A 15,907-nucleotide genomic window follows, 5' to 3' on the forward strand; every position below is an offset into this window, starting at 1 on the left:
CCATTCCTGGTAGTAATAGTGACATAACATTGAAGAAGCCAGAAAATTTGAACTACTAAGCCATGATTTTAATTAATGTCTGTCACTTTACGTTAGAAATTTTAATGGAAATAATTATTGTGGAAGAAGAAGAGTTGTTAGAAAATTTTTTTTTCTTTCCTGGTTGGGTCTTAGTCCCATCCTTGGAATTTCCAAGAGGTGTGGAAAACTTCGGGGGAGGAAGTTGGGCGTTAGTTGAATTGCGTACCTGGTCATGTGTTTGTGGTGTCAGCACTGTGATGATTTGTGTAAAACTGCCCGTGCCACACCCTGTGCCTAACACTGCAATGGAGAAGACAACAGGTGACGTTAAGGTTTTTTTGTTGTTGTTTTTTTTCAGCATTGGTTCACCAAACTGCCACCTGTGTTAACGTTTGAATTGTCAAGGTTTGAATTCAATCAGGCATTGGGAAGACCAGAAAAAATTCACAACAAATTAGAATTTCCTCAGGTGTTGTATCTGGACAGGTATGGTTTGGTGTACAGCATGACTTAGTTTTGAGACTAAGTAACTTAGTAAAGAATTATTATTGTTAGAGAAGAAATTTGCTTAATTTCTTTAGAATTAATCTTTAATTCTTTAGAATAAATTTTTACTTTTTTAATATGTCTAATACTATTTGTCAAGGAAAATGGAGTTCTCTTTCTATTTAGAAAATATAGTTACTGGGAATAATGTATCAAGGAAGTTAAAAGTTTATTTTTGTATCAGTATTGCAACTGTAAGAATTTTAAGGAATACTCTTCTGTGTTGTCTGATACCTGACTGTAAAAATTTTAGATGAATCGATCTTTTACTGTGTAATTGATCTTTTATTGTATTGGCTAGACTTAATATTATATCTATTTCCATGATACTTAAAGTATAATGTTGTTATTTTTCTTTTTCCTGATAGATACATGCACAGAAACAGAGAAATAACAAGAATAAAGAGGGAAGAAATCAAGAGACTTAAAGATTACCTTACAGTATTACAACAAAGACTAGAAAGGTATTATAACTTTTATGAAATTATGAGCTAACTCTAGGAAGTCATATTTTATTGACCATCTGGAATATTTCATTTTAAATTTGCTTTGGGTGATTTACCATTCTAGTAGTAATCACTCTGGATTCATATTTTGCTTGAATAGTTCTGAGTTTTGTTAAAAACTAAAATAATTCATAGTTGGCATTAGTGATTATTTTAGTGTTTAAAATTAAATATTTTCATTGTCCACTGGTAATGCTCATGGTGCTGAAAAGAGAAAGTTAAACTAATCTTAAAAAAAAAAAAAAAAAAATCCCAAAAAAGGGCCACCTGGCTGGCTCAGTCAGTAGAACATCCAACTCTTGATCTCTGGGTTGTGTTGTGAGTTGAAGCCCCACGTTGGGTGAAGAAATTACTTTAAAAAACAAAACAAAACAAAACAAAGTTAAACTAACCTAAATTTTAAGGTTTCTTTTTGTATGAAATTAAACATCACTCTTGAGGTTTCCATTAAAATGAATGGTGACTGAGTTTTTCTCCTTGATAGAGAAGATACAAACTCACATGCCTACTAGGGCCTCATAGAGAATTTATAAGAAGGGAAGCAAGTTAGGTGTAAACTGGTGGGCAAGGGGAGCCTAGAGAGCATATCCCTGTGGAGAGGGAGTGCCTGCCATCTGTACAAGCCGGTGATATCATGTGTGACATCACATGTGAATCTCTCTCACTGTTTTTGAGAGCTTCCCAAAAGATGCTGGAATCTAGGCAGTGAAATGTTTTGTAATTCAGACAGAGGTCTACAGGCAAAAATGTGGCCTGAGGGATCCCAATTTGCAACCTCTGATTAATTTGTATTTTAGTATTTGTTTTAGTGTAAATTTGAAAATTAATAGCCCCCAAATTTTTAAACAAAAATAATGTATTATATTTCAATAATTTTTATTTCTAAACATTTTTTAAAAGATTTTCTTTATTTATCTGTCAGAGAGCACAAGCAGGCAGTGGCAGGCAGAGGCAGAGAGAGAAGCAGGCTCCCGACTGAGTAAGGAGCCTGATGCGAGACTTGATCCCAGGACCCTGGGATCATGACCTGAGCTGAAGGCAGCTGCTCAACTGACTGAGCCACCCAGGCTTCCCAGTAATTTTTATTTTTAACAGGTATCAGTAATCATATTAAAAACTAGTCACCAGGGGTGCCTGGGTGGCTCAGTGGGTTCAGTCTCTGCCTTTGGCTCGGGGCATGATCTCAGGGTCCCGGGATCGAGCCCTGCATAGGGCTTTCTGTTGAGCAGGGAGCCTGCTCCCCCCTGCCTCTCTGCCTACTTGTGATCTCTCTCTCTGTCAAATAAGTAAAATCTTAAAAAAAAAACCAGAAAACTGATCAGTAAAAGTGTGAGGACAATATTAGTTACCATCCTAATCATGAGACCAGATGACAGATCTAAAAATAAAAACCATCTCAGGAAATGGAGTTGTCAGTTTTCATTTTCCTATTGGGTTACACCTTAGAGCAGCATTTAAAATTTATAACAGTGTACAGACACATTAAGTTGTAATCAACTTTGTTTTCCGTAATTTGGAGAACATTAAGTTATTTCTTGAATGTATCTTCAGTTTCAACACCTTCATTTGAAAACAGAATTAATTGCATTGTTTAGGAAGATTTATTAAAGTGTTTCTATCGTGTTTTATAACAGTTATTAAAAACAACCAAATGTGCTTTATATACAACTGAAAGAGGCATTTATACACTTTATGGTTAACAGATATTTAAGCTACGGTTCGGGGCCCAAACGATTCCCCTTGGTAGATGTTCTACAGTACGCACTGGAATTTGCTTCAAGTAAACCTGTTTGTACGTCTCCCATTGATGATATTGATGCTAGTTCCCCACCTAGTGGTTCCACAGCACAGACATTACCAAGGTAAAAAGTTTTCCTGATTCAAGAGCCTGCTATGTTCCTTGTATTACACAGTGATGTAATTGATACCTTTAAAGAGGGTTTTATAAAATGTACATTGTGATTTATTTTAGTGAACTACGAAAATACTAGATTCACTTACAAGATTATATATCTTCTGGGTGCTTTCTTATTTCACTGTTTCAGTAGATTTTATGGTTGTGGATTGGAATTTTCATCATATTTTTTCTTTCACAAATTATTGTTATTTTAGTTTAGATTTTCACTTTTTATCCATGAAAATATTGTGAAGTTGGTTTTTCCTATAATGTAAGCTGATAAGTATTATGTAATTCTGGTATACATAAGATTTATTGAAATGATTAAGCCGTTTCTTCTATAAAGCCACAAATTCATCCTGATAATAATGTATTCCTCATATATTAAGAATCTCAGGAGGGGGGGTGGGAAGTTTGGAGTGGCTGCATGATAGACATTGGAGAGAGTATGTGCTGTGGTGAGTGCTGTGAATTGTGTAAGACTGATGATTCACAAACCTGTACCCCTGAAACAAATAATACATTATATGTTAATAAAATAGAAATTTCATTGGATATTAAATTAATCCACATATTTCTCTCTCTTTTTCTAAAGGTCTTTTCTTTTTGAAATTGTAAGCCAATTTAATGCTATGTGTTTGGCACAATTTTTTGTCTAGAGTGTCCACTTGGAAAGTCTAATAATAAATATTTTATGCTTTAAAAATACAGCACAACAGAACAACAGGGAGCCCCTTCTTCAGAACTGCCAAGCACGTCACCTGCATCAATAGCGGCCATTTCAGCAAGATCAGTGATACATAAACCATTCACTCAGTCTCGGATACCCCCAGACTTGCCCATGCATCCAGCACCAAGGCACATAACAGAAGAAGAACTTTCTGTGCTAGAAAGCTGTTTACATCGCTGGAGGACAGAAATAGAAAATGACACCAGAGGTAAGAAGCTTCTCACAGCATAGCTATCGTCTCCTCAGATAGATAGGTATAATATGAAAATCGAGATGGGAAATGACCTTTGGACTTCAGATGTAAATATTATAACGTATTTTTTATTTTTTACAAGAGAAACTAGCCTGACTACCTGTTTTTATGATCTTATTATCAGATTCAGAGAGACCAACAGATTTTCTCTGTACTACTTAGTTGATTAATGACATAGCAGATGGTCTGATTTTCTCATTTAGTGCTCTAAATTTGTATCAGACTGGTATTCACAGCTACCCTATTGGTGAAAGTTCATACAGTTAAATTGTGTATTTATCAATTATGTCCTCCTCCTAATATTTGTGTAATGAGTTAAAGTGATAAAAAAATTTTTTTAGATTTAAGAAATAGAAATGTAAATTTTTATTTATTTATTTTAAATACTTTATTTACTTATTTGAGAGAGAGCTTGAGCAGGAGGAGGGGCAGAGAGAGAGAGAGAGAAGCAGACTCCCTGCCGAGCAGGGAGCCCAATGCTGGGCTGGATCCCAGGACCCTGAGTTCATGACCTGAGCCAAAGCTTAACCAACTGAGCCAGCTAGGTACCCCAGAAATGTGAATTTTAATTTTAAATCTGCTTTAACAGAGATTTCCAAATATAATCTGAGAGCTCAGTGTCAGTCTATAATGTGTATTAACTGGCATGTAGCAAAATAAGAAAAATAAGGACAGTGCCCTGCTGGGAATGAGAGTACACGTGTGTGTATATGTGTTGGTGGTAAGTTGTCATCTGGCCTTTCTTGGAAGGAACTCTCCTTTATTCTGAAATTATATCTTTGCTACTTTACTGTTGTTAAAATGTCCATTTTCTTTTTTTAAATGAAGTGATGTTAATATTTTATGGTAGATTTTATTATAATTTTTCCTTTCATGGCAAAATATAATATCCTATTAGTGTCACCCAATTTTATCTTAATTTTTTTCTATTAAAAAAAATCTAGGAGCTGTTCTTTTATACGGAAAGACTGGAATTATTTTAAGTGATATGAATGGTTGGATTTTAGATGCTCAACTTGACTCATTATAGACAATATGTAACTAAAGAGCAGTCCTAATGTAATATAATGTAACATAAATAGGGCATGATGGCAATTAACAATTAGCACCAGTAGCTGTAAATGTTTCCCTTAGTTATTTTTCATATGTAAGGGAATATTTTTACATTTGAATTCATTAGTGAACACTATTGAGCACACTGTGTTTCCTGAACACTGTACTAAGTATTAAATAATTTTCTACTGGGACACCTGGGTGGCTCAGTCTGTTGGGCGGCTGCCTTTGGGTTAGTCTTGATCCTGGTGTCCTGGGATCGAGTCCCGCATCCGGCTCCTTGTTCAGCGGGGGGCCTGCCTGTGCTCTCTCTCTGACAAGCAAATAAATAAATATATAAAAATCTTAAAAAAATTTTTTTTTCCTACTGGACTCAGCAGGTTGTGTTTGTTTCTTTTTCTTTTCTTTTCTTTTCTTTTTTTTTTTTAAGATTTTATTTATTTATTTGACAGAGAGAGAGATCACAAGTAGGCAGAGAGGCAGGCAGAGAGAGGAGGAAGCAGGCTCCCTGTGGAACAGAGAGCCCGATGTGGGGCTCGATCCCAGGACCCTGAGATCATGACCTGAGCCGAAGGCAGCGGCTTAATCCACTGAGCCACCCAGGCGCCCCTGTGTTTGTTTCTTTAAGATGGCATTCTGAAGGGTGGAAGCTAGGAAGCTTTTGACACCAAGGCAGTGGCGTTGAGGGAGGAAAGAAATGAGTGGATATGATCTACTCTTTAGAGAAAAAGGACAGGAGGTGAGAGAGAAAGAGAGGAATTAGGGACAATTCCCCAGCAGTTCCTCATGCTGGTATGAATAGACAGGTAGAATGTACTTTGGAAAAGGGCAGACTGGTGGGTGAATAGGTCCCCGCCTAAGGCGAGGAAGTAGGAATTAGATGAATCCACTTTTGGCCATTTAAGTTTGAGGAACTTGAGAGACTTTCATCAGATAAGGATTTGGACCTTAATACCTCATACTTTGGACCATAGTAATGCAATGAACTGGGTAAGATTTTCCTTGGAATATTTGTTTCCTCTCTTTTATCCCTGTTATCAGCTGTTAGCATTATTTTTTAAACTATTGTAGAATATTCCAACATCTGAGTAGGATGTAATTTTTATACTGCAAATAGTCACTGCAAATAGTGCTGGCCTATATACGTATTGACACACTTGTTTGAGTAGGATATATTCTTAGAAGTGTCATTTCTTGTCCAAAGTGTATATATTTTAAATTTTAACTGTTTTAAAATTTTCCCTCCAAAACATTGAACCAGTTTTTATTCCCACTAACAGTATAGACAAGCCTGTCTCCCAACATCTTCTTAGCCTTGGGTACTTTTTAAATTGTGGTGGCCTGAATGTTGAAAAGAATGGAATGTTAGTGTCACTGTCTTAATTTGCATTTCCTTAATTATGAGTGAAATTCTGTTTTTCTATACATTTCTTGTGACATTCACCCATTTTTTTTAATATTGAACCATGTATTGTTCTCTTACTGCTTAATAGAAACTTTGACGTTATGGATATTAACCTGTTGTCTGTAGTGTATGATGTAGATAGTTTCTTAATTGTCTTTATTTGACTTTTTTTGTTGTTGGTTTTTTGTTTTTATAATGCAGATTTTCTTAAGTTTGGGGAGAGAGTCTTACCTTACTTTATGGTTACTGGCTTTTTTGTCAGGCTTAGAAAAAGGTCTTTCCCCACTCTGAAGTTACTAATATTTTTTCATAGTCTTTCATGGTTTCTTCCTTATTCTTTTCAGTAGCTTCATAGTATAGGTTATACTGTAATTTAACCATCTCTGTAACCATAACCATTTAACCATTTAATAGATATTTAGGTTGACTCTGATTTTTTAATTATTACAGGCAACATAGCTGTAAATAATTTTGTAGAATGGAATTCTACTGGAAGTAGAAGTAATAAGTAATGGGAATTTCAACATTATTTCTGTTGGTGATTGTGGTAGATTTTTATACAGTGACATATATGTTTATACAAAGTTTGTGGCAAAGTTATTTCATTTCATAGTTTTCCTATTTTATATAAATATGTAAGGGGCTTTAACATTTTTACTGAAACTTTCCTTTATAGATTTGAACAAAGTTCACTTTTTTAGACTCAGTGCATTTTCTAAGTGAATCATATTTGTTTTGGTTTTTTGTTAAGCACTGGTGCATATCTTTTATTAAGAAGAACTATATTTTTTCTTATACAGACTCCATATAGCAATGTTTCTAAGAACAGTTTTAGGAATTTTTCCTTATTCCTCTAACATACTGATAAGAAAACCATTAGTTCCTGTCTTATGTCTAGTAGAAACATACTTGATGATAATCATTTTAAATGACATCTTCTATCCTTAGATTTGCAGGAAAGCATATCCAGAATCCATCGAACAATTGAACTAATGTACTCTGACAAATCTATGATCCAAGTAAGTTAAGTTTTAAGTTGGTAAGTACTGTCAAAATTATTTATGTATTTTTATTTGTATGATTAATCTAATTCTTAAGCTAATTTTTCTTAATGTTTTATTATAAAATTGCTGATCTTAAAAATTCCGTATTAATATTCCCCACATTGAGTTGTATTCTCATAATTATTGTTTTCTTTTTAAAATTATTTTACAGTAAAACTTAGCAAAAACTTTTAGAAAGTCCTGTGGGAGAAATTATATGGTTGTTTGAGCATATTAAGATGGGGGGAAGTTATATTTTAACTTTTGGTATACATTATGTAGGCCATATTGCTAATTCAGTCATCAGGTTATAATTGGGAAGGTTTAGACAAATCATGTGCTATATATAAAATATTCATCATAAGTTCTTCATTTGAAAGAAACACATTTTCAAAGTCCAAATCATCCTATTTATATACCTGCTTTACATGTCATTAGCTTATTTATCTCCCCCCTTTTTATTTCATAGTGTAATTTTTTCAAAATTTTAATCACAGTCAGTTTTCTATGGTATTCTTCAGTCAGATAATTTATGGGTTTCAATGAATGTGGTATTAGTAGACTACTTAACTGTGGCTTAACTCTTCTGTTTTCATATTTAGGTTCCTTATCGCTTACATGCTGTTTTAGTTCATGAAGGACAAGCTAATGCCGGGCACTACTGGGCATATATTTTTGATCATCGTGAAAACAGGTGGATGAAGTACAATGATATTGCTGTGACAAAATCATCATGGGAAGAGCTAGTGAGGGACTCTTTTGGTGGTTATAGAAATGCCAGTGCATACTGTTTAATGTACATAAATGATAAGGCACAATTCTTAATAAAAGGTAAGAACATGAAATATATAGGGTAGTTTTTAAACTATTTTTAAATAAGTAACTCTTTTATGTGACTCCAGTCTCTGTGACCAGTTAAGTGTAATTGACTCAGAGGGTGATGGTTATGATTAGGAAGTGTGCTGGCTTATTCTAAGTGAGAAACTGGAATTGGGAGTAATGTAATCAGGGCTAACAATTGGAACATATTTTGTATTCAAAGTTAACTATTTAGTAACTGTTATAAAATGCAAATCTGACCTATTTGTCCTCGCTAAAATCCCTTTTAAGGACCACGTGATGCACTGACTCATTTAAGCTCCTTAACCTACTGTATAAGGCCTCTGATTTCTGGCCTCTTTCTCTCAAGCTTCATTTAGAACTACTGTCCATTTCAAACAATATATACTTTACTGGTACTTGAACTGCTTGTTGTATTATCTTCACATCAAATGTTTTCACACATTTATATCTTTAGCTTTTTATGTTTTATGTTTTATTTCTTGGAGGAAATGTTCTTATTTCTTTCTTCTTTTGTCTTATTTCTGATCATCTGTCAAGATTCAACTCAGTCATCTGCTCTGCCAAGTTTTTTTTTTACCTCTACAAGAAAATATCTCTCCTTGTGTTCTTATAGCATACCTCTGTGGGGCACTTACGTGTGTTTGAATTGTGTGTTGACTTGTCTTTTCCACTTCATTCAGATCTTCTCAAAACCAGGGACCATGTCATACTATGTCTTAATCCTTTTATGGCTTATATTCTAATAAAGGCTTTGCATATAAAAAATACTTAATAAAAGCTTTGTTGAAACTGGGTAAAAATCAGCTTTCCTTTTGTGTTAAACCATTTAGCAGCAATAGCTAGATGGTCCGCTTATGACTGAAAGCTGCAGTATATTTTATATGTGTACAGTAGGGTTGTAGTAACTCTCTTAAATACTACTGTAATGTTCTTGAAAATCTTGCTATATTGATTAGTTTTCAAATTACCTATAAGTATATTGCTATGCCTAACTGCTTTGGATGAAAAATAATTTTAGTTCTGTTTTGAGTTTAATAAGGTTATGAGTTACTCTCATTTTGTAATTTTTATTTCATGAATAATCAAACATCTAGTATTTTCTTAAAGTAGAAAATGTAGTGGTATGTCAATATTTGAGTAGCAAATGATTTTGGCTTTATATCCTGTTCTTTTTTTTACTCTCTTAATCTAGAGATTTAAAAAAAAAAAACCTGAGAACATTTCCTATAATAGTGAAATATTGGCATCATTGCTTATCCACGCAGTTTGAGTTTTCTTTTAATCTTTAATATTGATTTGTTAAATGGTAATAATTCATACTTTAAATTCCATTTGAAATGCATCCTATTTTGAGCTTTGCATTTTTTCTTTAATTCTTAATTTTATAATAGTTTTTGAAATATGATTTGCAGAGGAGTTAAATAAAGAAACTGGGCAGGCTCTTGTTGGAATAGAAACATTACCACCGGATTTAAGAGATTTTGTTGAAGAAGACAACCAGCGATTTGAAAAAGAGCTAGAAGAATGGGATGCACAACTTGCCCAGAAAGCTTTGCAGGAAAAACTTTTAGCATCTCAGAAACTGAGGGAGTCAGAGTCTTCTGTAACAACAGGTTAGTACATTTTAATTAAATTGTATTTTATTACCAATATATTTATTATTGATATTTATTATAAAAATAAGTATGCTTATTTAAAAAAGAACTTTAATTATTTTAAAGTATGAAGAAGACAGTAAAAATCATCTGAAATTCCATCACTCTGAGTTGCCACAGGTAACAGTTTAGTTGACCACTTCGCCATGCACTGCTGCATACGTAAATGCCTTTTTTTTTTTTTAAGATTTTTATTTATTTATTTATTTGACAGAGAGAGAGATCTTAAGTAGGCAGAGAGGCAGGCAGAGAGAGAGGGGGAAGCAGGCTCCCTGCTGAGCAGAGAGCCTGATGTGGGGCTCGATCCCAGGATCCTGAGATCATGACCTGAGCTCAAGGCAGAGGTTTAACCCCACTGAGCCACCCAGGTGCCCCCATAAATGCCTTTTCAAGTTAAATGAGATAATTCTGCTAACTTTCTCTACCTATCCTGCCCATTTTGATTGGGCCTGACCCTTCTTGGTCAAAAGCTTAGAAAAGCCATGAAAACCAGCAAGTAATCCAAATCTTTTCACTAAGGCTATTAAGAGAGCGAACTTCAGTAACTTCCCATTTGAACAAAATAGCACTATTGGTATATCTGTATATATTTTGTATAATACTTTATGTAATATTTTGTGTGATTATGCTAGTATTATAGAGCAGTTATTTGATTTTTTCAGAATCTTTAAATTTAAAAAAATTAGCTGAAATTAAGTATTTAATATTTTAAAATATTCTAAAGTTACTAGCTGATGAAATCAATGAAATGTTTAAACACAATACAAAAATAAATATGTCCTAGTGAAAGTGAAAAAAAAATGTCTTCTGATTTTTTTAAAGACTACTTCCATCATCACAGAGTAGTTAATATTTTAGGGCAACATATTTTTCTACTGTAAAAAAGTGCTATTTCTCTGTTGTAGTTGGAGGAGTGAGAAGAGATAAACATGTTTTTGTCAAACTCATCCTTCTTCTTTAAAACTCTCAGTGAATCTTTTTGAATGGCCTTTTAATGCAACATTTGCTTGTTTTGTTTTTATTTTTTAAGAGAGCCTTATAGATATTTGCCTAATTTCATCTTTTACAGACCAGTTCTCAAACAGCATTACTTAGGTGAATTTTAGTGTTATCATTTTTAACTTTATCAGAAATTATTCTCTCAGTGGAAGATGTACATTACCACAATGTGGTATTGGAATAAAATAGGACACACAGATCTGTCCAGACTTAATAACTTGTTTTCATGGAAATTGATTAGGTGAGTCCTTGATCTTGATGTTAAGAGGCATTCATTCAGAATTTTTAAAAGATGAAGATAATGGTATTATACCAACAAAGATACCAATATTATGATACTTAAATGCAATATAGTATATCTGAATACCACCATCATAGTGTGGTAAGCTCTACCATGAGGCAGGACTATATTTTTTTCCATACATTAAGAGCCACTGTGTAGACCACATGAAGGTCTGTGATTTCACAGTAGTGTAATTTCTTTAGAGTGACTTTGTCTACTTCCATAGGAAATGACTCGATAGATATCAAAAGATTTTTGTGTTCAAATCACAGTATATACGTTATAGTTCTTTTCGTTTTTGAGTCAGTTCCATCCCTTTGTGATTTCATCCTTTGTCTTCTGTACATATCCTTCTCAAACCAATTTCCAGAACTTACCCCAGTGGAGCTACTTTGTTATACTTCCACTGACTTTTATGTTTACCATTTGCATGTGGCTGTTCTTATCTTACTAGTGGCAGGATGTGGCTGCCTGATTGACGTAAGTGATAGTTGTACCTAAGCACTCAGATGAAGGTGAATCCTACATTTTTGGATAAGCTGCAACTGTATTCTTGGCTCACTTAGATTTTGTGGCACCAAAATATTAAGTGCTATATGGTGTCCTCTCTTCATCTTGTCTCTCACAAGACTAAATTTACAGACTTAATACATTTTATTTCTGTTCAAACTAATACATAGTTCCCATTGATATTCCTGTCTGACAGGACTAGCCAACTTTGCCCTGCCATTTACATCTGTATAAAAGGCCACATTTATATGCCCCATACCCTTTATCCTGATTAATACTTCCTACCATATACTTTAAATACTGTTTTGTAATTTAAAAAAACAGAAGTGGATATTAGGCATATATTTTCATGTCTTTTTAGTTTAAAAAAAATACTTGGGGATGGAGATGTATTTCTGAGAGGAATCAAAATAACTAAAAAATAAAGAGACAGAAATGGTCAATTCACATATAACTATTATGATAATTATCTTCCAGCCTGGGTTTTTAGAAAGCAGTGGCAATAACTGCCTCAATTGGAAACGCTGTGTCCCCTGTGGAATTGCTAGAAGCACACACTTTGAGTTTGTAGGAATAGAATGTGCTAAGTCTATACATTTGGGGAATGAGATTATTGTTTGAAAGATTGGTTTCTATTACTGTATTATTTTATATATCCTATTAAGTCCATCCTCTGTTGCAGGGCAATTTAACACAATTGTGTAAGGGAATTCATTAATGTTTATTGGAACCATTTATCTCCCCATGCATTAGTGGAGAAATTTTACTTTAATGCCCGTGTCATTTTCTTATTTCTCTTCAGTTTCCAAAGTAATTTGCTCAATTTAGTATAATATTTTCACCATATTAAAGAGAACCTATATTTAAATCTCACAGGTGTGCACTAGCATTATGAGTGACTAGTGGAAGTAATACAAGGAAGTCTTGTTCATAAAATTCATCAGAGTGATTTTTCTTTCCTTGCAAATCTTCTCAATAAAGCTTTAATATGAGAACTATTAAAATCAGTTTCTTCTGAGTGATAATCCAAATAAGAATTTTGATTTATATAGTAGTTAAATGAGTCTTTGCACCACTTCTGCTTACATGTGACCAAGAAATCCATAGACCTCTCTTCTCTAGTGCCATTCCTTGTCTTACTGAAACTAAGTAGTAAATGATGGGACCAAAAGTTATTTGATCCTTTTCATGCTACCTCCTTAAACCTGCTTACGGCAAAGAAAAACTTACCTGAACACTTAGGTTTAGAAATCTGTTCAGCAGTTCTTTACTACGGTGTATACGGTCTATGCCTAGGGAGTTTTTTTGTGAGTATAAGCAGCACACCCTACCTAAGTCAGATCACCTAAAACTTAGCTGGGATCAGACCCTCTGAAGGAAGGGTCCAGAAGATATATCTTTAATCCACTGAGCCACCCAGGCGCCCCCCCAGAAGATATATCTTTAAAAAGGAATTCAGATAATTCTGAGACGTACCTCTATGTAACCAATATGGCTCCAGGCTGTATTTATAAAACAAATTATTCAGAAGGAGAGACGAGCTTGGCACTTTTACTTGTGTTTCACCTATCTTATTCAAACACTTCTTAAAAAGATTTATTTATTTATTTGAGAGAGCACAAGTGGGAGGGGGGAGGGTGAAGGAGAGAGAACCACAAGCCGACTTTCTTAACTGACTGCATCACCCAGGCACTCCTAAAAACTATTTTTTTAAGTTTAAATTTTAGTAGTTAACATGCAGTACAGTATTGTTTCTGGAAAAATTGTTGAAGTCCTCATAACCCATGTAGCATACCCGTTTTTTTTTTTAAAAGGTAAAAAAGCAAGGTAAATAGGTTAATATGGGTATGGAGTGCATTCCGTAGATTTCATAAATTTATCTAGAGGGGTTTTGTAGAATTGGCTCTGGGACTTCTCTACAGATACTGTCTACAAGTTATAAACAAGCTGATTTTCCAGTAAAATACAGTTGGTTCCTGAGAATAAGACCTGGTAGAATGAATAATATTCTCAGTATTCTCTAGTTCCTTTAAAGCAGGGACTGAGTGATGTTCTTATTTATATTTTCAGAATCTACATAATAAATGACACATGGTAGATGACCCTTGAATGTTTTCTGAATTGAATTCATTTCCTATGGAGGTTCAAATAATGAGTTTCCTAGAAATAATCCTGATTATATGGGAATGCTAACATTTTTAAAAGTCTAGCCAAAATAATGATAGGTTAGAGAAGCAGGCTAAAAATGTGTGGTACAGATGTAACTCTGTCCTAGGTAAATTTTAGGCTTAACTCTGGTTCCTAAGCTTCTGCCCCCAACATTTGTGGTGTTTCTCTCTTGATTCTATGTAGCCGGCCCACCGTAGCTCTTTATAGGCTTCTGGGGACTTGCTGATTTTAAATACATTTCTAGAAATGAATGTTCTGCATATCTTTGAAATAATCTTCTTTAAATATTCTTCTAAGTGTGAATGTAATAAGACTCATCAGTAAGGCAAGGTATTAAATATTTCTGAAAGAGGAGATGTTGCTCCTTTTTTTTTTTTTTTTTAAATAGTAGATTTAAGATCCCAAGTGTGGGGATGGGTTAACTGGGTGAGGGCCATTAAGGAAGGCACGTGAGGGGTGCCTGGGTGGTTAAGCATCTGCCTTCGGCTCAGGTCATGGTCCCAGGGTCTTGGGATTGAGCCCTGCATCGGGCTCCCTGTTCAGTGGAGAGCCTGCTTCTCCCTCTCCCTCAGCTGCTCCCCCTGCTTGTGCTCTCTTTCTCTGTCAAATAAATAAATACGATATATATATATATAGGGCATGTGATGTGATGAGCAACTGATGAATTATTGAACATCTGAAACTAATGATGTACTCTATCTTGGCTAATTGAATTTAAGTTTTTTTAAAAAAGGAAAAGAACAGATCCTTATGCTGTAACAGAAAGCTAATTGGTTATTGAGGTAACTCTCCTCTTAAAATGTTGAAGAGCATAACCAGGAAATACACATAGGTAGAACATTCCCAAGCCCTCCCAACCCCTTACTCAATGTGAAGGTGGACCAAAGAAGCAGGTTCAGAGTACCTATAGCATGTTGGGTCTTCTTTAATGGCCAAATAGGTGAATGAAACCCTTACGTCATGAACATGGAGCATGGCTGGAAAATCTCTTATGTGGAGGATAACCATTTAAAAATTTCAGCGAAGTACCCAAAGGACAAATAGATGATGTGAGAGAGATACTTTAGATACAGGGATATTACATCCTCTGCAGAGATTTGGTAATCACCAGCTGTATTCCACATGGAAGCCTGAAGAATATATTAAGCTGAGGGACCAATAGTGTATAAAGCGTCAGTTAGAACACAGATAAAGAATTAATTCTATTAATTGAATTCCTACTCTTTATAGCAGGCCAGCAGTGATGAGGCTTCTGTAGGGTTACAGGATGAACATAAAACCTTGTATGTATTTACAGACACACAAAGCCAAACTCTTTGTGCTCTTGTTTTTAATAAAGAAATGGAAATTCCCTACATGTACAAAAGTAGAGTTTGAGTTACATGAGCCCTCCATACAGAAGAGCAAAATGTAACCAGTAAAAATTACATTGACACAGAAAAAGTTTGTTATGTTAAAAACAGTATATTCAGAATAATTCTTTTTCTTTATAAAATGTGGGTAAAGTCTGGAAATATATAATACTAAAATTCTTAGTAGTGCTTCTCTCTGGATAGTGAAAGAACTTTTTATTTTCCTCATTTTGGTTATTTGTTTCAGTAAACGTATTTTTTACCCTTCTGGTTAGACAAAATGAAGGCCAAACCTCTTTTCTTTTTCATAAGGATCATGTATTATAATTTGACTCCCTTGTATTTCTTCCAGATCTATTTCCCTGTGAATACTTTATTTCATATAAACCATATTATTCCCCATGACTCTTGCTTGTGGGGAATTTTTCCTATCTTTATAGCATCTCATGAAGCATCCTTCATTTAAAAAATATCCTCTGATGATGAGTAGTCTTGAAATTTTGCCTGTTCTTTAAGACTTTCCTCATATCCCAAAGTCTTTATGAGTCCCCCTAATATTGCCCCGTGGCAGCTGTTATCTTATTTCCTCTTAATCCCAACTATTCTCACTAGCACATTTATGTTGTACTTATATTTTGGTTT

The 15,907-nt window shown here is 34.3% G+C and overlaps 1 protein-coding gene across 3 annotated transcripts in view; it reads left to right on the forward strand.

Moving 5' to 3' along the window:
• USP25 (ubiquitin specific peptidase 25) overlaps positions 1-15,907 on the forward strand; it is a 135,122-nt gene that overhangs the window by 84,387 nt on the left and 34,828 nt on the right. For all 3 annotated transcript variants that reach the window (XM_046002388.1, XM_046002389.1, XM_046002390.1), the window contains 7 exons: positions 380-507; positions 936-1,031; positions 2,777-2,935; positions 3,682-3,908; positions 7,360-7,430; positions 8,057-8,285; positions 9,710-9,910. In XM_046002388.1, coding sequence (XP_045858344.1) covers positions 380-507; positions 936-1,031; positions 2,777-2,935; positions 3,682-3,908; positions 7,360-7,430; positions 8,057-8,285; positions 9,710-9,910 — 1,111 coding nt within the window. The remainder of the gene's footprint in view (positions 1-379; positions 508-935; positions 1,032-2,776; positions 2,936-3,681; positions 3,909-7,359; positions 7,431-8,056; positions 8,286-9,709; positions 9,911-15,907) is intronic.

The sequence above is a fragment of the Meles meles genome, chromosome 4 (assembly GCF_922984935.1).
Source record: "Meles meles chromosome 4, mMelMel3.1 paternal haplotype, whole genome shotgun sequence".
NCBI lineage: Eukaryota > Metazoa > Chordata > Mammalia > Carnivora > Mustelidae > Meles > Meles meles.